The sequence below is a fragment of the Aethalodelphis obliquidens genome, unplaced genomic scaffold (genome assembly GCF_003676395.1).
Source record: "Aethalodelphis obliquidens isolate GAN/ISIS:26980383/991018 unplaced genomic scaffold, ASM367639v1 scaffold9, whole genome shotgun sequence".
Lineage (NCBI taxonomy): Eukaryota > Metazoa > Chordata > Mammalia > Artiodactyla > Delphinidae > Aethalodelphis > Aethalodelphis obliquidens.
The window spans coordinates 52,318,482-52,338,938 of record NW_020837953.1 but is presented as its reverse complement, the minus strand read 5'-3'; the positions used below and the strand labels follow the sequence as shown (position 1 = coordinate 52,338,938).

The 20,457-nt window shown below is 56.5% G+C and overlaps 3 protein-coding genes across 11 annotated transcripts; all 3 read right to left on the bottom strand.

Annotated features, from left to right (window-relative positions):
- Positions 1-99: 99 nt before the first annotated feature.
- On the bottom strand, positions 100-8,304 carry CCNL2 (cyclin L2). 9 transcript variants are annotated; one of them, XM_027110537.1, is made up of 12 exons: positions 7,961-8,278; positions 7,491-7,565; positions 7,113-7,222; positions 6,210-6,330; positions 5,213-5,277; positions 2,637-2,736; positions 2,342-2,446; positions 2,118-2,259; positions 1,776-1,872; positions 1,563-1,674; positions 1,385-1,477; positions 1,121-1,238 (listed from the first exon to the last, which is right to left on the bottom strand). In XM_027110537.1, exons 1-11 carry the CDS (start codon positions 8,252-8,254, stop codon positions 1,391-1,393), a joined length of 1,308 nt encoding a protein of 435 aa, XP_026966338.1. In that variant the 5' UTR covers positions 8,255-8,278; the 3' UTR covers positions 1,121-1,238; positions 1,385-1,390. The 9 variants fall into 9 exon arrangements, with proteins under 9 accessions (XP_026966336.1, XP_026966342.1, XP_026966334.1 ...); XM_027110535.1 differs by lacking the exon at positions 1,776-1,872 and having other exon boundaries at positions 100-1,238; positions 7,961-8,304; XM_027110541.1 differs by lacking the exon at positions 1,776-1,872 and having other exon boundaries at positions 100-1,238; positions 2,637-4,615; positions 7,961-8,283.
- A 2,924-nt stretch (positions 8,305-11,228) lies between these two features.
- On the bottom strand, positions 11,229-13,866 carry MRPL20 (mitochondrial ribosomal protein L20). Its single transcript, XM_027110548.1, has 4 exons — positions 13,703-13,866; positions 13,507-13,617; positions 12,771-12,848; positions 11,229-11,656 (listed from the first exon to the last, which is right to left on the bottom strand). Exons 1-4 carry the CDS (start codon positions 13,787-13,789, stop codon positions 11,483-11,485), a joined length of 450 nt encoding a protein of 149 aa, XP_026966349.1. The 5' UTR covers positions 13,790-13,866; the 3' UTR covers positions 11,229-11,482.
- Positions 13,867-16,689: 2,823 nt separating this feature from the next.
- ANKRD65 (ankyrin repeat domain 65) lies at positions 16,690-19,408 on the bottom strand. The gene is made up of 3 exons (XM_027110532.1): positions 18,998-19,408; positions 18,279-18,813; positions 16,690-17,923 (listed from the first exon to the last, which is right to left on the bottom strand). The coding sequence occupies exons 1-3, from the start codon at positions 19,273-19,275 to the stop codon at positions 17,291-17,293; spliced, it is 1,446 nt and encodes a 481-aa protein (XP_026966333.1). The 5' UTR covers positions 19,276-19,408; the 3' UTR covers positions 16,690-17,290.
- Between the last annotated feature and the right edge of the window lie 1,049 nt (positions 19,409-20,457).

The window sequence follows — 20,457 nt, the reverse complement described above, 5'->3', positions numbered from 1 at the left end:
CAGACCATTATGTTCTTTTCAAACCCTCCCTCTACCCCACCAGCAGCAGACAGCTCAGACTCCTCACAAACCCTCACAGAAGAGCAGGTGCACAAAAACTCAATACAAAACCCAACGCTTTAATGAGATGAGAGACGGCAGCACAGACGTACCAGTAGAACAGGTACTGCCAGCTGTGCACGGGAGCAAGCAAGCACGTTGACAAACCACAAACCCTTTAACGTTCCAAATATCCTGAGTAGAGAGAATTGTGTTTATTTAACCACATAAAATGCATATATAGGAAACTTCTCTATTTAGGAGCTGGTGGCCTGCACTCAGCATTGCACAGATAAAAATATACGACTTTCAACACAGATCTAAATACCTTCACATTTTAAAAATCAGAATTCTCTACACAAGTTTTAAGCTGACAGAATTCAAGTTCTGAGTTTTCGTATATAGCTTTAACTTGTATTAAACATGTTTATTTACAACGTGGACAGAGTGAGGGGCTGTTAAGGCCATTTTCTCATAGTGAAACATTGCAAAATACGTACATAAGTACAACCTAATATAGGCAAAGGTTCGAAAAGTCATTTTCTTGGTTTAACGTAATTGAGTATCGGTATGGAAGTGAAGAGACAGCCTGTCGTAGCACCAAGCCACGCCACTGGGACGTGCGCACCCCGCCTTTGCAACCAGCAGGGCTGCTGCTGAGGCGGGCGGGGTGAGCTGGGCCCGGGCCACACTAAAGGGCGGCTTGCTGGCCTCTCCATTCCATCTCCAAATTCATCACACAGTCCCGAGTCAACAACCATTTCCAGAAAGAGTCACGCCCCAGGGCCAGTGGCCGAGGTGGGCATGCCGAGGGCCGAAGGGCAGACCTTCAGGGAGCCTGCCCTCACCTCCGGTGCCTGCTGTGCCCGGGGTGGTCCCGCTCATAGCGATGGCCCGCTCGCTCGTAAGAGCGAGAACGCTCCCGTCGCTGGTCTCTACAGTAATGACTTTTCTTCTTGTATTTTCCAGAATTATCCGCCCGTTCCCGTGAGCGGCTCCGAGAGCGGGAGGAGCTCCGGCTCTGAGACTTGTGTGGCTTCTGGGCAGAGTACTTGCAGTCCTTGGACCTCCGGTAGCTCCTTACTTTGGAGCCTTTGTAGGGAGCGCCCCGATGGGCCTGTCTGGGTGGGGAGTCACTCCGGCTCCGTGAGCGGCTCTGTGACTTGGACCCGCCAGATGTAGAGCCGCTGTCGCTTTTCCTGTGAAGGAGACCACTGGGTGGATGACCGCCCACCCCGCCCACCTCTGGGTCAGGAGCAACTGTCCTGAGGAGAGGCCACACCACCTCCCAGGGAAGACACCCACCCTGCCAGGTGCAGCCCCAAGCGCCCCGAGCGGCACACACCTTCTCTTAGGAGAAGCGGATGGCGACGGGGACCTGGAATAACTCTGCTCGTGACTCCCACTCCGACTTCGAGCCCCTCGCCCCCTCGGCAAGCTGAGAACAGGGCGGAGAGCAGAGTTTCAGACCCCACGTCTTTGCAGCCAACCCCAGCGGCCCGTTGGGGCACGCGGACACTCACCCGTTCACCGGGCTGTCGGCCTTGGCTCTCTTCACGCCCTCCACTTTCCTCCGGGCATTCTTCACAGAGAGTGGGGAAGGCTTGTCTCCTTGGCCTTCCTTGGGGGATTCCGCTAGAATCAAGTATGAGAAGTTACAACCCGACAGCTGTTCTGCTGAGAAAATGGTCAGCCAAGCAAGGTGGGGCCTCTCCCGCAGGACTGCCGCTGCCGACCGTGACTCCCTGCTCCCCGCCGGGCTTGGAACCACCAGACGGAGGAAGGTCACCCGTCCCGCTCCTCCAGGACCGGGGAAAGGCGTCACACCTAACTCTAGAATATGACAACATGATCTACTGCTCCAGATTTATGAGATTTTCATTAAAGACAAACTATTTGGCTAGACTGGGTGAACAGCCATTTCAGGAGCCTGTCCATACCCCTTCCTACTGAAAACAGAAACACAGACGTCCTAGGAGCCCCCCCGAGTGCTCAGACTAGCTGTAGACGTGATTCTAAGAGAAATCGGGAGGAGAGGGCCACCCCTGAGAGGAGCACACGCGCGCCCTGACGCTCACCCGGCTTGGGGGCAGGTGAGAACCGCGACGTGCTGTCCAGCACCTGGGTGCCGCCAGGCAACAGGCCCTTGGCTTGTGCCTTTGCCTCGTCAAGGGCGTACCTGCGCTTCTCCACTTCACCTTCCAGGTGGGTCAGGTCAACCTAGAAAAGCCAGAGTGCACGATTCAGACCAGATGCTTCCAGTCAAACACAGAGGAACACGTGACGTGAAAAGACACAAAACCTTTTTCCGAGTATATAGCTGCAGAATTTTTAAGCAGATTTCTTGAATTTCTTCTTCAGTTGCTCCAAACAAAAGAAACCAATGGGGACGATTGGGCAAAGGGATCTGTAAACACAAAAAAGTAATCACCGTTATACTTTTTTTTCATTGCCGACAAGATTCTCCGGGCAATAAAAACAAGCCTGCCGGTCACCAGCAAGTAGGCTTTTTACTGGCTCCAATGAGCATAATTTGAAGCACAGTATGTAGAAGTTCACTGGGGTCGGTGAATCCCCCGGGGTGGCCCAGCACTGACCTCCAGTGTCCGGGCAGCAAGATAGATGCAGGCACAGGCGATGCTCTCAGGCTGGAACCTCACAAAAACGTCTGTGCGAAGGCTGTCATTCATGTAGTTCCTGAAAAGCAGATGCAGGAAGAATTGCAACGCCCGTGGCAATGCCCACACCACCTGTCTGCACTGTCTAAGTCAAGTCACTGCTCCACTAAGTAAGTCTACTGCCAGGACTTAGAGCTAGACAGTCCTGTGAATCTCACAAGTTCATGGAGAAACGTTCTAGCTGCTTCTTCTGAATACACGACAGGTAGACAGGGAAATAACTGAAAAAATTTTTTAAAGCTGGCTGAATGTCAGACAATATGTGTTGCTATGAAAGAGAACCGACTTTAACTTTACTTTTCCCTCTCAACCTTTGGCCTGCTCTCATGCAAAACACAGTGCCTCAGAAAGATGTCTACTGTGGCAGTTCAACGTATCTGATTAAGGAAACCTAAATGCTCAAAATCCATGGTGCAGAGAAACATGCAAACTCAAATGAACGGGCTCAGCACAAAGCCTGCGAGGGCCTTTCTGAGACAAGTCGTCCTCTTGCACTCCTTTTCCGGGGAGAGGTGCTCACGGCGTGGCTTCTTCCACACGGGGAGTCCACTTGAAAAGGGGGGAAAACGCCCTTGGGTGTATGGGAACATCATGCAGAGGGCTCAGTGCCCCAAGGGAAATCCTCTTCTCAAGCTTATCAAAGAACCGTTTCCAAACTGTCCCATTTCAACAAGGAGTCTTAAAATGAACATTCATAAAATCACATAAAAGCATCAAAATACTACAAGTTTCATCACAATCAGGACATTTAAAAAACTTTATCACATTTTAGAAGATATAAAAATACAAAACATTTGCATTTTTAAAAAAATTAAAGAGTTTTGACATTGGCTACATTTTCAACATTTTCATTTAGATATATTTCTCTAAGATTTAATAGACCAAAAATCAGATCTCACCTTAACTTTATCAACATTGCAAAAACAAAAGACTAATTTCACAAGAAAACAGTTGCACAGGTCACGTATTTAGTGCTCGTAACATCCCCCCATGGTACCAGGCTCCATCCAGAGGGGAGCCAAGTCGTGCTGGGGTCTGACTGATGCACCCCCCACCCTGGTTATCTCTGCCCAAAATCCTGGAGAAGGTGACCTACAAACTCACGGAGAAATTCCTCAGTGATAAATTCTCCGTCTGCCCACTAGCAGCACCTGGCTCTGAAGCTCTTGCTCCAGGCACCCAGAGGGGACCAAGGAAAAGCCTGTGTGATGGAGCCAAGGCCACATGTCCCGAGAGTTGCAAGTAAACGGTTCAAACATTTGATAAACATAACCGTCAGTAACTTTTTTGGTTCTAATAAGAAAAACTTTAGCATTCAGATAGTGATAATATTATTAAACCGTTTACTCTTAGGTCCTAAAAAAATACAGATGAAGTCCTCAAAACATATACTTAAACTTAAGTGGTATTTTTGAAATAAGTCACAATATAAAAAGTGTCCATGGAATGATTTAAAGATGCACACCTTTTACTAGACTGTGTCAACACTTAGTGCTGAAAGAGCAACTCTAGGACTTTCAGAAATAAAAACACCATCCCACACTTGTCTGAACTCCCACCAGCCAGTTTTCACAGCTTCCCATTTTTTTTAAAGAGAAAGGTACTGCATCTTTATTGCACAGGTAGAGCAGTTTCAAATGGACAAAATTCATGTCAAGACAGTTATCAACTCTAATCAATACAATTACCAAGCACGACAGAGGATTAACAAGAAGCACAATCGTCAGAGAACCACAGCAGCAGTGGGCCAGCACTAGACTATCGTGCGCATACCACCATCTAGAGCCAGCCTTCGGCGGAGAGCCTGCACTGGATTGGCTGAGGACGGCCGCTGTCCCTGCACCGAAGCGCTTGGACAGGAGAGGAGAAGTCTTAGTCACTTACCCTCAGAGGCTACCCTTTGATTGAAAGAGTACAGAAAAGAAAAGTCAAAATAGGTTCTCCATTAGACACAGCACAGCACCAGACAATTCAGGCAGCAAAAATATGACCCTTACACACTTCACTCTGTGGGAAAGCACCCAGCTCTGAACTGTTACTTCAGGCTTCACTTCTAGCAAATGCATTGTTAAAATCAGTCCCCAGATTGTAGGAAGGCTTTACACCCCCTCTTCCTCCCATAGGATTCCCTTGACCGAGGCAGTCAGAAGCAAGTTCACGGTACCGTGAACCTCTAAGTCCACATTACCGTGAACCTCTAAGTCCACACTGGCAGCTGAGGGAAAGACCCCTACGTGCCAAGTCCATAGCCCCCAAAGGGCAGCCCAGTGACTGCTCTCCTCCAGGGGCAGGGCGGGTATGGGCCACCTTACCGTTCCACCAGTGCCTGATATCTGGGGAGTCTGGCTGGAATTTACATGGCAGGAACACTGGGCACTCAGAACTCCAGCCCACAACCAAGTCATGGGACCGACTACCCACTGCCCAAGTGCCTCAAATCAACAAACTCCTGCACTGCCCTGGCTGGTCTCATAAAACAAGGAAGGCCAACTCACCATGAGGTCTGGACCAGGTGTCGGTTACGCTCACACTCTAACACCTGAAGGTACATAACGATTATCTGGAAGATATGGGTCAGGCAATTATTATCAAGCACCTTGAGAACCCAGAATTCAGATCTTGAGGGCATCCATGCAGCAAATAAGGGTCTCGTCCTAGATCCCAGGGGTGGCTCCCGGTCGCACGCCCCGTGCACAGCTCAGCTGGAGGGGAGCTCTTGCCGACGCGCCCGCTCCCTGCTTCTGCAGCCAGGTGCCACGAACGCGCGTGAGAACCTAGCTGCACCCAAGTCTGTCTCGGCCGGAACAGGGCTGATGCTCATTCTCGTCTTCGACACACTTTCCACCAGTGAGATTAGCCTGCCCTGAACATTGCTGTACCCCAGTCACCAACGTATACAAAACGTGGTGTGAAAATACTTTCAGCAAATGAAGAAAAAGCTCTTAAACATGTGGTGAGTAATCTACCGAGATTCTGAACTAATACCAGGAGAATATATGAGGAAACCCCGAGTAAAAAAAGGATGGAAACAGAGATGAAAATAGCACTCTTCACGTTTGAGTGTAACATAGAAGATATACATGGTATCGTATGGTCAACTGATACACAGTGCAAAATAGCTTTCGTTCATCTCCAAATAAAGGGTTCAGAATTCTTCCAATTCCCCAATAAAAGAAAATAAAGTTATTACTAAAGCAGCTTTAGAAAAACAGCTGTTGAGAAAGAAAAAGTAAACTGACAGATTTCATTTTTACAAGTTCATCACCATTTTTGAAAGCTCAAACTTAAAAGATGCAATTTCCAAAACTTTTAGAAACATACTATTAAGATAAACACGATACAAGAAGACTAATAAGAAAACAGTTATTTTCCAATTATAGATAAAAACTGGAAAACCAAATGAACACATTTAATCCTTTTCAGGTTCCAATCTAGGTGAGAATGAAGCAATGACTCTGGTGGACTCATGTGGCAGCTGGGCCTCATACCCACCTTGTGAGGGTGCTTCACATGGACGCAGAAACCCAACTCTTTGAGAACTCGCCTTTCTGCCTTGATAATTTGATTCTTTAAGTTAACATAATCTTGATCCAACAGTAGAGGCACAGGTTTTCTACAAATACAAAGCACACGATCTGCATAAGGCCCAAATAAAACAAAGCCTATGAAATCCCACGGGTTACCCCCAAACAGTGACAATCTAAACACGATACAGAATCAGGAAGTTTGCTTCCTGTAACTAACAAAACCACAGTTTTCCTCAAACCCCAGCGCTGACCTACTGACCCCGCCTCAATGACCCTCTCCCTGTTTTCTTTACGGATGATAAACGCCGCCTGAACAGAGTGGAGGGTCTCACGATCTCATGGCCCAAGGACTACATGCCGTCCATCCGCCTCAAGATACAAGCAGATGTATTGAGGATGAAGGGGAAACCAAAACACCAACAGAAGCATGGCATTTAAACAGCCAAGGCTGCATTTTAAAAAGGCCCTCCATTAGCTGGAGCGTTGGAAAGCCTGGGCCAAGGATGCTTCTAAATATCCTGCGACGCACAGGACGGTCCCCACAGCAAAGAATCATCCAGCCCAAAACGCAAACAGTGCTGAGGTTGAGAACCCAGTTCTAGAGCATTCAGGCTGACGTGGGCAAACCACGAAACGAAGGCCACAGCCAAACTACAGCCACAGCGCCCTGTCCTCCTGACTGCGGTTCCTTCACTGATTAAACAGCATCTGTTGGGTACACCCCCCCACCCCCGCCACAGGCGCCACGCCTCCTCCTGGGCACAGGTTTAAAACCTCACCCCCTAAACCTTGTTTCAGAAACGTTAACGTAACGGAATAACCGTGAAAACAGAGACGGATACGTACGACAGGTCTGATAAAAACTCACTTTTTCTCTCTCAGGTGTCGAAGGCGATGAAACACGTTGATGACGTCCCGTATCCGTCTTGGAGCCTCTTCTATCTTGGAGGCCAAGTGAACACAGGCCATTGACACGTGCTGAAACGTAAGCGATGCAACACAGAGATGTTTGTTCCAAGGACGACAGTCTCCAACAGCTGAAGAACGGCGGTTAAGAGCCGTGCACCCTGAGAAAAAGGCCACTTGGAAAAAAACCCTCTGCAGTACAGGGGGCTTCCCAACCCCCCAAGTACAGCGCTGCAATTGGGAGACAAGTACTCGTTCCTCTGAGCAACGGGCAACGCAACAAACCCAGGTTTCCTGTCAACACGTTTCTGAGGGAAAGAAAGACGGGAGGAAGCCTCACCTCCATGGAATGCTTCACAAAGGACTTGGTGTAGAAGAACCGCTGGAACAACACCTGCCCGGTAGCCATGGCAACCTGCACAAGAGAAAGGTTCCATCCTTTTCAAAACCCAATTCAAAGCCCTCAAAGTTAAATTATTAGGTTTCACGAGACTCCTAACAAAAAGTCAAAAACTAAAATGCTTCCGCGTCCACAAAGGCTCTTCGCGTTCCGCTGCCTCGCCTCCCTCGTCACCTCCGGTGGGCGGCAGCGGGGACTCCCTGGGCCTGGGTCGGCCGGTGGGCCCGGGGCCAGGTGAGAATAAGGAGCGGGGTCGGGGTCCGAAGAGGGGATCGGCGCTGCGCCCGGGTGCCGGGCGGGGACACGGAGTGGGCTCCGGATAAGGCCCCCCCGCCAACAAAGGGGCCGGCAGCCTTCCCGGCGCCAGCGCGGCGGTTACCTCGGCCCGAGGCTCGCGGCCGCTCCCTCACCTGCGGCAGGCGGAGCAGGATGCCGGCCGCCTGGATGAGCTCGCAGCCCACCACGCGGAGGTCGGTCTCCGTGTCAGTGTCGAGGCCACTCGACATGGACGGCGTGAAGCGGAGCTTGTCGTCCGGCAGGAGGCAGTTCTCCAGAGTGATGAGCACCCCGGAGTACAGCCGGTCCCCAATTAGCACCCCCTGCGACCCCGGAGCTGCGCCCCCGGAGGCCGGCGTGCCGGCCGCTGCCGCGGGGGCCGCCGGTCCCGGAGCCCCGGCCCCGGCCGTCGCCGTCGCCGTCGCCATTTTGCGCCGCCGACTCCCTCTTGGGCTCCTTCCCGACAGGGCGGCTCCCCGAGACGCACTACGGCCGCGACCGCCCCGCCCCGCCCTGCCGCGTGCCATTGGTTCGACCGGCAGGCCACCCGGCGCTCCCTTGCTGCGATTGGCTTAGCCGCCTGTCCGTCAGCGGCGCGGCGGACGCCGGAACCCGGCGCGGGCGGGAGCGGGCTTGTTACCCAGGAGGCCCTGCGGCGCCGGGCTAGACCGCGGTCTCGGCCACGACCCGGAAGCACTAGTCGGAGGTGCCAGCCCCGGGCGTGTTTTATGGGCTAACCGCCCCGGTCCGGCCGTGCAGTCCGTGCAAAGACCCGGGAGCTCTCTAGGTTCCCACCGCAGCCCCAGGCTCCTTAGGGGTCCGGCGGGTGCTGAGGGGGGCTTGGGGGGCCCGGGGGCGACCCCGCGTGGGCAGGGCCAGGCGGGACGTCCCCTGCCCCCAGGACCCGCGCGGCGGGGCCGGGGGGCGGCTCTCCTTCGGCCTGGATTGCGTCCTTCGGGCATGTGGTCCAGGGCTTGAATGGAGCTGTCGGAGTTTTCCGAGGCCCCCGACCTGAAAGGATGGGCGCACGCGCTAGTAAGTTGTCCCCTAGCCCACACACAGCAGCAACGAGATGCTGTTTCCCTGAGTTAATTTGTGGCCGCCGGCGCGGTCACTTACTCTCTAGCCTTTACTGAGTCCAGGTCTTGGGGTACAGGTATTAACGCCAGATTCCCAAAGTTCTCGCCTTCAGAGCTGAGTCCAGAAAGGAGAGAGAAGGTAGCTGTAAACGTTTAATTCGATGTTTCTACAAAGCCACAGCAGCTACAAAGTTGCAAGAGGCATGAGTTCCCCCAGGTTTGGGAGGAAAGGAGCCAGGTTGGGATGCCCCGGGGGCCATGGGAAGGGGCTTGGACTTTATCCTGCCAACAGCGGGGAGCCATCCAGGGGTTTGACCCTCCGTTTCCTCATCTGTTGTATCAGGCGCTCTCGGGATTAGTGACCGCCAGCTTCTGGTGGTTTTTACGTCAGCTGACAGCAGTGTTGCTCTCGCCTCAGCTGCGACAGCATCTGAGTTATCCAGTTATCCGTTGCTGAACAGTTATCCGAAACTTTCACCAGGACCAGTGAAAGAACCTGTGTGAGGATGATGGGAAAGCAAGACTGGGTGAGGGGGAGCTTGGGGTGGGGGGCAGGTTGGAGAGGAGATTGCAGGGTAGGAGCCTCGGTGGGGGCAGGTTCAAACACTTGGGAGCTGCCAGTGATTGCACCCAACTCAAACCTGCCCAAACCCAGTGGTGCCATTGACTTCACTCCTGCTGAGACTCGATCCTGCAGCTCAGACCTGTGCGAACTAAGCGCCAGTGTCCTGTCTTCACCTCTGTGGGCAACGTGGCTACAGTGCCCCACCTCCCCTACCCCAGCCGGCAGCTCAGGGAGCTTTCCTCTCTGCGGGCCACAGCAGCACACTCCAGGAAACAACTTGTTTCTTGTGGGCCCTGTCTGGGCTGCCTGTCCATCCCCTAACAGTGACTGGCCAGAGGAAAGGGAAAAACTGATGGCTCTAGACAGTCAGGGCCAGACTCTGGAGCTGGGGACACGGCCACAGCACAAAGGGAAACCTGGTTCTGTGGCCAGGGCAGGGGTGCCAGGAACAGCCCACAGTTGTCTGCCACGTTCCCACCTGCCTTTATCAAGATGAACGAAGAGAAGGCAGCTCCTTCACAGCAGTGCATCTTGCACAGAACTTGGTCCGCCACACCAGAGAGCTCTTTGTATCCTCCACCCTGTTGTTTTCAATATGAACCATTTTCTGACAAGGTGCGTAGTCAGGCGCTGCACTCAGCATGGCAGAACAGGACTCAGGCACCTGCCCCCGAGTGCTTGGTCCAGTGGCCATGTTTGGACACAGCAACAAGGGCCAGGAGGAGGGGCCTCTTAAGAAGCCAGAGCAGTAATTGCAGCTGGAAGAGATGTTCACCCACGTGAGGATGGAGGAAAGTGGGCAGAGTGAAAAGATTTGACCGGCTCTGTACTGAGCTGGAGATGGGTGTTGTCTGAGGGGGGTGACTTCCAGGGCAGGGCTGGCAAAGGGTGGGGGACGGCATCGCCACAGGGCCCAGCATGGGGGTTCGGAGTGCGGTCAGGCGGGCATTGCCAGGTAAACGCAGGGGTCATCAGCAAGCAGACAGCGACTGCTCTGGTGGGCCTGAAGAGCTCTCCTAGAGCAGAGCGTGTGCGGGAGGGGAAGGAGGGCAGTCCTGGAGGGAAGGGAGCGCGTGGTCCTCCGGGGCAAGGGCTGTGTCCCTTGGACTTGGGGACCAGGAGACGGCTTTGGTGAGAGCTATCAGGGCGTGGCAGAGCTGCTCAAAGACCCAGTGACAGGAGGCCAGAGCTGGAAGGGGCTCAGAATGCAGACGAGGCTCCTGGAGAAGGCCAAGGGAAGGCCCTGTTCCTGAGCAGGAGGGGCACACAAGTTCCATTCCAGCCCAAGAGGAGGATGGACACCTCTGCGTGGGAGCGGTCAGAGGGGGAGGACAGGGCTGTAAGGAAAGTAGGGCTGGTAGACCTGTTGTGAGGCAGCCCCTGTCAGAGATTTCTGCGCTTGACTCCGGAACTAATGAAGTCAGGTATTTGGGGGAGGGGCCGAGACCCTTACATTAAGGCTCCCCAGGTGATTTGATGGTCACCCTGCCTGCGGGGGCTAAGGCGAGCCCAGGACCCGCACAGCCACCCTGCCTGCTGGTCTGGGGAGTGAGGGAAACCAGCTAGTGCTCAGTGGCTGAAGAGCTGCGCCAGGGAGTCCCTGCTGGAAACCCAAGGAGGGGAAGGGGGAGGTCAAGCAACAGCAGGGCCTGCTGCCACCCCCCAGCCTGCAGGAGGATCTAGGGTTCCTAGGGGAAGCCTTGCCCTAATTACCACCCAGCACACGGGCACTCAGGCAGGGCCGACCCAAGGTGTTTGTGCCAAAGAACACAAATATTTTATTTACACAATCCATGTGAGATTTCTGAACCTGTGCCAAAAGAGGCAGATAGGGCCTTTTCTCTCAGGCCTGTTACTGAAATGTAAATTAACACAAATGCAAGTCAAACTTACTCATTGTTGACAAATAACTCTTAGTCCCTATTTTAGTATAATCATCACATGGGGGAAGAAAAAAACTTTTCCTAAGATGCTCAGCCTCAAAGGGCAGTCAGTGGGTGTCAGCATCCCCCTCAGAGGTGCTGTGCCACCCTGGAAAAAATGCCTTCGGGCTCCTTCCCATCCCCCAAGGCAGCAGCAAATCCTTCCTGTCGCCTCCTTTTGGCCAAAGCAGCCAAAGATTTAAAAGTCTTTGGTTCGTAGATGGCTAGATCTGCAAGTACTTTCCTGTTGAGCTCCACCTGGCACTGGGAAGAAAATTAGAGCCTGTATCAGCATCAGAAATGCATTTCAGTGAAACACAGGAAGACTTGGAACACGGCTAAGCACCCTGTGATTTGAATCACCTTAGCACACACCACTTGAGCCCCAGTGGGGGAGAGGGAGTGGTGAGTCCTGTTCAAGCAGGACGCGGGAGGAGAAGGGGGGCGGGGGGCAGGAGGGGAAACCAAGGGCTGTCAGCCAGACTTCTGGCCTGGGGTACCCTTTAAGGCAGATGGGAAGAGGAAACCACAATTTCCATTTCACAAACGATGAAAAATAAGACACAGAAAAGGTGTGTGAGGCACAAGCAGAGGAATTAAGATCAAAACCGGGCGCTCATTACATGAGAGAGCCAAAGTCCTCTATCGAGTGAAGCAACAGAAAATGGATGGACAGTGCCAGTGAGTCTGGGGTGCAGAAAGAAGAGGGGATGGTCTCCTGACATTAAAGGCAGCTGTGCAGGAGAAGTCAGTCCTGTTCTACCACCTGGGACCCCTGTGCTGTGGGCAGAGTCCCTCTCCTTTTGAGCCTAGTTCCCCATCAGTAAAACAGAGGTGTCGCACCTACACTTACCCTGAGGATCTTTGTAAAGTGCCAGACACAGGGCCTGGCACAAGGACCCATTCCCCCTAGCTTTTCAAGTAAAAACGTAAATGCACACAAAAGCAGAGGAAATACCATACTCACCAGAGGCAAGTGACCAAGATTCTGTGGCACATGCTTGCTTTATTCCCTCCAAGATGTTTCCCTCCTTTTTGACTACGATTCAACTTGATCTGCTACCTCACCAGAATTCATTCAGTGTAAAAGCTTTGAAATTAAACTTTAAAGTTAAAGCCAAGTTTTTCTACCTTTTTCTCTTGACGGGGAAACACCAGGGCTTATGTCTTGGTGCCACATACCCTATTACCAATTCTGCTACCAGCGGGGCAGCGGCAGAGCCAGTGTGGTGCGTCCCCGAACCCACCAGAACCCCACTCCAAGAACAAAAGCAATGTTGGGCTGCTAACATTCCACTGCCCACGCTGCTGGACCACGGCAACTGGACGGGTTATGAAGACGTTTAACGTCTCGGCAGGACCACATCCTCGACCATACCTTAATCAAGTTGAGGATGAATGCTGGGTACTTCAGGCCGTGTTCCTGGGAAGCAGCTGTAACTCGACTGATCCAGAGCTGAAATGAGAAACACTGAGATGCTTAAGAACCAGCTGTATGTTACATCCACACCTCTCAACGAAGGTTGTCACTGGACTAAAAGGGTTTTTTTGTAAGAGCTAATACAAAAAGTCAGTGTCCTATTCAGGCTGAAGTATAAAGAACAGTGAGCAAAAGCTGGTGCTCTTTATCCAAATGCCCGCTGTAAAGCATTAACTCCACACACATCTTTAGGCGCCGAGGGAGGATACAAAGATGAGCAAGAGATTCTGGGGCAGACACAGCTCCGGGCGTAGCAAGGGTCCAGGTCGAAGCTTCAAGGAGGTGAAGGCCTGGAGGGGAGGAGGCAGGGGCCTCGAGAAGGGCCAGAATGGCGGGGCAGCGGCGTCCGCTCCAGGCGCAGCGAGAGATCTGAGCGCTGCAGGGAAGCCGGGCTGGGGAAGTTCTGCGTGCATCTGTCCAACAGGTTCCGTGTGAGGCTGCCACGCCGGACCCGCTGCCACCCTCGCGCCCCCGACACCCGCACACCGCATCGGGCCCAGCCGGTGCCAACGGGGCAGCGCGCAAACCGCGTGCACAGGAGCGGCTCGCCGGGCGCGGTGCACCTGCGGCCGCGAGGCCCCGCGGGTTCGGGAGGGCTGGGGCAGCGGGGCGAGGCCGAGCGGGCCGCGCTTACCGTCCGCAGGTTCCTCTTCTTCAGCCTGCGGGCTCGGGTGCACTGCACGAACGCTCGCGTCACAGCCCTGACGGCCAGCCGGTAGCACCGATTCTTCCTCCCCCGGAAGTGCTGGTCAAGAAACGGGAGAGGAGGCGGTCGGCGGGACCCGCGCGCGCCGGGCCAGGCGGGGGCGCGGGGCGCACGGCACACTCACCCGCGCGTGCTTCAGCACCTCCTGGACCCGCCAGTAGCGGTCAGTGATGCGATTCCGCAGCCAGAGCTGCGCCGTGAGGAAGACCATGGCGCCCGCAGCCCACGCCTCTGCTCACCAAGGTGAGCGTCGCACCTCCGCCGCCACCCCTCCCCAGCGATTCCGGGTCAGCTCTTCCCTCACCCAGAGGAACTTCCGGGTCTCTGCGCGTGCGCTCTGGGTCCGCGCCGCTATCCCTCTCCTGTGCGCATGCTCGAGCTCAGGGGGCGGTGCCGGGGCTGGGCAGGGCCTAGGCGGTGGAGGAAAGGATCCCGCCCCCCCCGCGCCCCCCCACCCCCGGCAGCTGGAGGGCGGTCAGCCGAGCGTGGCGTCCGGTGGAGCGGGGAAGCGCTGCCTCCCACCGAGGGGCCTGGTCCTCTTTACGCCGCGGAGCTGTGCACTTTATTTTTTTAATGAAGTTATTTATTTATTTAGGCTGCACTGGGTCTTTGTTGCGGTGCGTGGGCTTCTCGTTGAGGTGGTTTTTCTTGTTACGGAGCACGGACTCTAGGCGCGCGGGCTTCAGTAGTTGTGGCTCACGGGCTCAGTAGCTGTGGTTCGCGGGCTCTAGACCGCAGGCTCAGTAGTTGTGGCGCACGTGCTTAGTTGCTCCGCAGCATGTGGGATCTTCCCGGATCAGGGCTCGACCCCGTGTCCCCTGCATTGGCAGGCGTATTCTTAACCACTGTGCCACCAAGGAAGCCCTCCGTAAATGTTTATAAGCACATTATTGGGGTATTCTCTGGTCCATTTGAAAGGAAGTTGGAGATAGCTAAATACTTCACTGTGTGTTTCCTAAGAACAAGGACATTCTCTTACAAATCCCAGCGCAAGGATCAAAATCAGGAAATTCAACATTAATGCAATACTGCTGTCAGGTCCACAGTCTGCATTCCAGTTCTGTCACATATTGTTACCGCTTTTTTCCCTGTCCAGGATCATGCACTGCGTGGAGTTCTTCTGTCTAACTTTCAGGGTTAATCTGGAACAGTCCCTCAGCCTTTCTTTGTCTTTCTTGACCTTGGCATTCTTAAAGAGTACAGGCTACTTACTTTGTAGAGTGCCTCTCAGTTTGAGTTTGATGTTTCCTCGTGATGAGAATCAGGTTACACATTTGTAGCAGAATACTTCAGAGACTATATTGTGTCCTTCTCGGTGCGTGGCACCAGGAGGCCGTGATGGCAGCTTGTCCCAACATGGGTGATGTCAGCTTTGACCATTTGGTTAAAGTATCGTTTGCCAGGTTTCTCCACCGCATTTACGTTTGAACTAATACATAGTTTGTAGTGAAATACTTTGGGAGTCATCACAGGCTCCCCTGTCAGCAGATGTTGAGGTAGAAGCACGTGCGACGGGCCAGGTCGCTGAGGCATCTGCGAACAACACCGTACACCACATTTGGTCTACACTCTGTGAAAGGGAGCCACTGGGGGACTGCGCAGGAGAGTGAATAGGATTATGGCTACTATTCTGAGAACAGCCCCTTGGGAGTCAAGGGATGAGGCGAGAAGAACAGTTAGGCTGGGGGCTGGCCTGGTTACGGCAGCATTCCAGGCAAGGCTGACGGTGGCCTGGACGTGGTGGATGCAGCGGGGTAGGTGAGAGGCAGTCGGGCTGTGGGTGTGCCCTGAGGTCGAGCCCGCAGGCTGTGCTGGAGGCTGGCTGGAGGTCCATCCTGCAGCTTTAAAAACCACCCCGGGGGCTTCCCTGGTGGCGCAGTGGTTGCGAGTCCGCCTGCCGATGCAGGGGACGCGGGTTCGTGCCCCGGTCCGGGAAGATCCCACATGCCGCGGAGCGGCTGGGCCCGTGAGCCATGGCCGCTGAGCCTGCGCGTCCGGAGCCTGTGCTCCGCAACGGGAGAGGCCACAACAGTGAGAAGCCCGCGTATCGCAAAACAAAAACAAAAACAAAAACCACCCCGGGACTTCCCTGGTGGTCCAGTGGTTCAGACTCCACGCTTCCACTGCAGAGGACTCGGGTTTGATCCCTGGTTGGGGAACTAAGATCCCGCAGGTCCCACAGGCCACTCGACGCGCCCCCAAAAAACCAAAAACAAAACAAAGAAAACCCACCCTTACTCTGAGGACTCCAGAGATGTCACTCCAGGCCTCATCTTTGCCCCATTTTCGTCTCCTGTGCATCTGCTCTCCCATCCGTCCCTTCACCTCGGGCCCAGGCCCCGCCAGGAGTCATTGTTATGTCTCCCTTTCCCTGTCCCTCCCCACATCCAACCATCAGCAGGTCCAGAGGGCTGTGCCCACAGAACTGTCCCAATTCTGCCTGTTTCTCCCGCCCCCACTGCTATGCCGCCACCGTCTCACTGGTCTCCCGGGTTTCCTCCTCCCAGTTACAGTTCACTCTGCACTTGCAGGCCCCGTGAGCCAGAAAGACCATGTCACGTGAGCTCACGCTCCCCAAAGGCTTCCGTTGTCTTGGGGGTAAAATCCAAGTGCTCCCAGGGTCCCCGGACAGAGTCGCTAATTTAGCAAGACGGCTCTCACTTTCAAAAGATGAAATCTGTCCTCTAAAGCTGTTCTTCCAGAAAAATCTAAGGACATTGATTTTCTATGAGGATGCAGGTGTGGACAATCAGAGACAACTGTCACTCTGTATCTGTCGCACTGCAGGGCTTTTAATTTACAGAGATGGCTGAGTGATGACAGGGAGAGGCTAAAGCTACTGAAAGCAGGTTTGTTTTTTTTTTTTTGGCTGCGTTGGGTCTTCGTTGCCACGCACGGGGGCTCTCTCTAGTTGTGGCAAGCGGGGCCTGCTCTTCGTTGCGGTGCACAGGCCTCTCATTGCGGTGGCTTCTCTTGTTGCGGAGCACGGGCTCTAGGTGCGTGGGTTCAGTAGTTGTGGCGCATGGGCTTCAGTAGTTGTGGCTTGCAGGCTCTAGAGTGCAGCCTCAGTAGTTGTGGCGCACAAGCTTAGTTGCTCCACGGCATGTGGGATCTTCCCGGACCAGGGCTCAAAGCTGTGTCCCCTGCATTGGGAGGCGGATTCCTAACCATTGCACCACCAGGGAAGCTCCTGAAAGCAGATTTTTATGCCTTACATTTCCTGAGGGGAGGGCACACCACGCCCCACAGGGACACAGGCAGAAACAGCAGTTTCGATCAGGTGGTAAGAGCAGGGGCCCGGGGAAGGCTCAGGCCTTTATTGGGGTTCCCGCAGGAAAGGCAGGGCAGCGCAGGGAAACAGCTTCTGATTGGTTTGTTTGATAATCCAGTGGGCCTTGGTGCACAGAGGCAGGCCTGGCCCTGGGTGACTTCGGGCAGGGGGATGTCAGCTGGTCACGTGAGAGAAGGCAGCCGTTCAGGGCATGGGTCGGGACAGCAGGGGAGAGGAGGACAACTGGCCCTGTCATCAGTGAGTGGGTGCCGAGAGACAAATACTGAATCTAAGGAAACACAGTAAGAGCACCGGTGTGCCCGGGGGAGCACAGAGGCTGGCACCCCGCTGGGGGGCGCACAAACAGGAGCCCATCGGGTTTCGGTCAGTTCTGTGGCCACGACTCAGTCTCTCCGCCAAAGAGCGTGCACAGGGCTGAAGCTACAGGGCTGACGTGGCCCTGGGAGTCTGGAATGGCTCCAGGTCAGCCACACGCTTCTTGCTCGGGCTCCAGCCACTGCTTCCTTCTTCTCCAGGAACCTCTGGGGTGTTCTCCTGTGCACCCTGGCAGACGGCCTCAGACCAGCAGAGAGGAGCCTGCACGCCCTGAAGGCCGTGGAAGCCTGCAGCCTCTGGTCCTGCTCTGGCCCTGCAGCCCTGGGGCCCATGGGGCACCTCCTGCTCTCCATAGACGGCAGGCCCCAGATCCTGGGCCACCTCCCCCCACTGTGTCCTCTGGGTGGGGCTGGCCCCCCGGCTCAGCAAAAGCTCTGCGGTGGAGCCATGGCCGCGTTCCACGGCAAGATGCAGGGGGGTCACGTGGAGCCAGCCAGCAGCGTCAACCTTCGCGCCCCTGGCCAGGAGGTGGCCGGCGACCTCCATGTGGCCTCCCCGGGCAGCGTGGTGCAGGGGGGTGAGGCCCAACGTGTCCCGAGCGTCCACGTCTGCTCCCCAGGCGGCCAGCAGTTGGACGGCGAGCAGATGTCCACCGGCAGCAGCCCTGTGGAGTGCAGAGCGGCCATGCCTGTCCTTGAGGCTTGAGTCGGCCCCGTGCTCAAGCAGCACCTCCATGTCCTAGAAGAGGAGGGGGCGGGGCAGGGCTGGCCTGGGCGGGCCACACGGTGCTCAGCTGCCCTCAGCGCCCCTTTCTCCACACTGCTTCCTTGTTGGGTGCCGCCTATGGCACCTGCTGGGGCTCTACTTGGAGACCCCACTTGCCCCCTAATGGTCCTGAGCCACCCGGGGCCTGGCTGGACTCTGGCCCGTGGCCAGTGCCCAATAAATATTTGGTGCTGCCGGCCCAGCGCCCTCCCTGGGCTTCCAAGAGCTGGTTACCAAGGGGAGTGACGTCAGGGCGGCACTCAGGGCCCTGGTGCCGGGCCCCTCCCCACCACCCGCACGATCACGCGGGGCCCGGGCCGAGACGTACCTGCCGGCGGCCCAGGTCGGCAGCGACACCCAGCGCCGTGGCCCCCGTGCCGTCCCGGGCGTCCACCCGCGCCCCGTGCGTCAGGAGGAGGCGCAGCACTGCCGACTGCCCGGCCACGGCCGCCACGAGCAGGGCGCCGTCCAGGCCCGCGCCACCGTCTGCTGCCAGCAGCTCGAGCACCGGCAGCCGGCCGCCCGCGGCCGCCCAGTGCGTCGCCATCCAGCCGTGTGCGTCCGCCGCCGCGGGGCCCGGGCCCGGTGCGTCCAGCAGGCGCCTGGCCAGCAGCGTGCGGCCCAGCGCGGCGGCCCAGTGCAGTGGCGTGAGGCCGGCCCCACAGCGCACGTTCGCTGACGCCCCGCGCTGTAGGAGTAGCTCGGCCACCCGCGAGGGCCCGTGCCAGGCGGCCTCGTGCAGCGGCGTGCGCCCCACGCGGTCTGCAGCTACGGCCCGGGCCCCGCGCTGCAGCAGGAGACGCACCAGCGGCACGTGGCCGCGCAGCACGGCCAGATGCAGCGGGGTCCTGCCCGCGCGATCCCTGCGGGGCGGGGAGGGCAGCACGGGCGAGGGCGGGGCACGGGGAAGAGACCTGCTACCTTTGCCCAGGAGGGAACCCTCTCCACCCCGCAAGGGACTGCTGCCTCCATCTCCCACTGAAGGGACACCAGCCACCATCCCTACCCCCAGCCCCGTGGAGTACCCGGTCCTAACCCTGGGCTCACCTCTCCTCCACACTGGCCCCTTGCCGCAGTAGCTGAGTCACCAGGCCCATGTGACCCTTCCACACGGCCTGCAGCAGGCGCCCCCAGGCCTGTGGGGCGCTGGGCCCCTCTGTCCCAGCTCCTGGGGCCTCCTCGAAGCCCAGCTCCAACCACCGCAGTTCCTGCTCTGCCCCTGCCTCTGTCAGGTCCTGCTCCCAGGGCTCAGAGACCCTAGAGTCCATCTGGAAAGAACAGGAATCCAGCATGGTTGCTGGAGGCCCAGGCTGGACCCAGCCCATTGTCCCCAGGCCGACACGGACCCCTTATCTCCCCAGGGGAACCTGGCTACCACTTAGCCTTCTGACGGCCTTGGCTCTCAGTTACCCCCACAGCGAGCCCACCCGGGGGCTCCGTCCTCTGTCTGGGGGTCCTCTACATACCGTCCCGGCCCAGCCACAGCCTGGTGGCCCTTTCATGACACACCCCCTGAAGGCACAGCGGTGGGTTATCTGCTCCCAGAAGGTGGAAGGCTGGAGCTGCAGTTGTGCGGTGGCGGTGGGGCCTCCCGGGGGCCGGGCTAAGGGCCAGTTCTCCACCCGTTTACCCAGCAACTTAAGGGGAGGCCCTGCCTGCGGGCCACAGCCCCGTCCCAGCAGCCGTCAGCCCCTGGCAACTGCCAGGGCCTCTGGCTTGTCCTCTCTCCCAGGAGACAAAGACCAGGCAGGTAGGAACTTGCCCGTGGACCACAGCTCCTCGAGGAGCACAGCCTTTGATGTGCCACGACTCGCCCCCAGGAGACACCCACACACCTTCCCCTGGGTCCCCCGCTCAAGCCCTGCCCCCCAGCCCCACTCCTGTACCTGCTGGCTAAGACCAGGCTGGGGTGGTGGGCAGGGTGAGGTGGGACCCTTCCCCCCACCCAGATGCCGCATGAGGACAGAAGGTTCTCCAGCGACACCAGGCAGGCAACCTGGACCAAGGGGTGGGATAGGAAGCCCCCTGAGAGGAGACTGAGGCAGGTCTCCAGGGGCTGTGAAGGGGCAGAGCCCCAGGCAGTTGAAGGAGGGAGCCAGGCAGAGGGAGGACTGATTGGAGACGGGCTACATCTGGACGGTGGACGTGGTGCTGCAGGAAGCCCTCAGTAAGGCCTCCAGGTTGGTCACCGTGGCTCTGGGGCCCTGGGGCAGGGTGGGCCGGGTGGGTGGCAGGCCCTGAAGGTGCCTTCCCATCCCCCAATCCCTGGGTGAGGCCACCCGTCCAGAGCCCAGACGGGAGAAGGACGTGGGGCAGCCTCTGCAGCCTTGTCCCTCCAGCGCCTCTCATGATGACTCACCAAGAGGCAGCACGGCTTTGGGGTGGTGGCTCCTACCCCAGCCCCTCCCCAGCTTCCAGAGATGGACGAGGTGTCCTCAGGGCCCTGCCCTCCGGAGAGGCAGCCCTTCCAGGTGCCAGATCCAAAGGGTGGGTCTCCAGGCGAGGAG

Excerpts from the sequence above, each read along its gene's own strand:
- ANKRD65 (XM_027110532.1), bottom strand. The coding sequence starts at position 19,275 with ATGGGCTGGGTCCAGCCTGGGCCTCCAGCAACCATGCTGGATTCCTGT. Across the intron at positions 18,814-18,997 it reads GGGGCCAGTGTGGAGGAGAG|GGATCGCGCGGGCAGGACCC; the intron begins GTGAGCCCAGGG and ends CCCGCCCCGCAG. Across the intron at positions 17,924-18,278 it reads CCGACCTGGGCCGCCGGCAG|GACATGGAGGTGCTGCTTGA; the intron begins GTACGTCTCGGC and ends CTCCTCTTCTAG.
- MRPL20 (XM_027110548.1), bottom strand. The coding sequence starts at position 13,789 with ATGGTCTTCCTCACGGCGCAGCTCTGGCTGCGGAATCGCATCACTGAC. Across the intron at positions 13,618-13,702 it reads AGGTGCTGAAGCACGCGCGG|CACTTCCGGGGGAGGAAGAA; the intron begins GTGAGTGTGCCG and ends TTTCTTGACCAG. Across the intron at positions 12,849-13,506 it reads AGAAGAGGAACCTGCGGACG|CTCTGGATCAGTCGAGTTAC; the intron begins GTAAGCGCGGCC and ends TTCTCATTTCAG.
- CCNL2 (XM_027110533.1), bottom strand. The coding sequence starts at position 8,254 with ATGGCGACGGCGACGGCGACGGCCGGGGCCGGGGCTCCGGGACCGGCG. Across the intron at positions 7,223-7,490 it reads TTGTGAAGCATTCCATGGAG|CACGTGTCAATGGCCTGTGT; the intron begins GTGAGGCTTCCT and ends CTTACGTTTCAG. Across the intron at positions 2,447-2,636 it reads TTGCTGCCCGGACACTGGAG|ATCCCTTTGCCCAATCGTCC; the intron begins GTCAGTGCTGGG and ends TTGTGTTTACAG.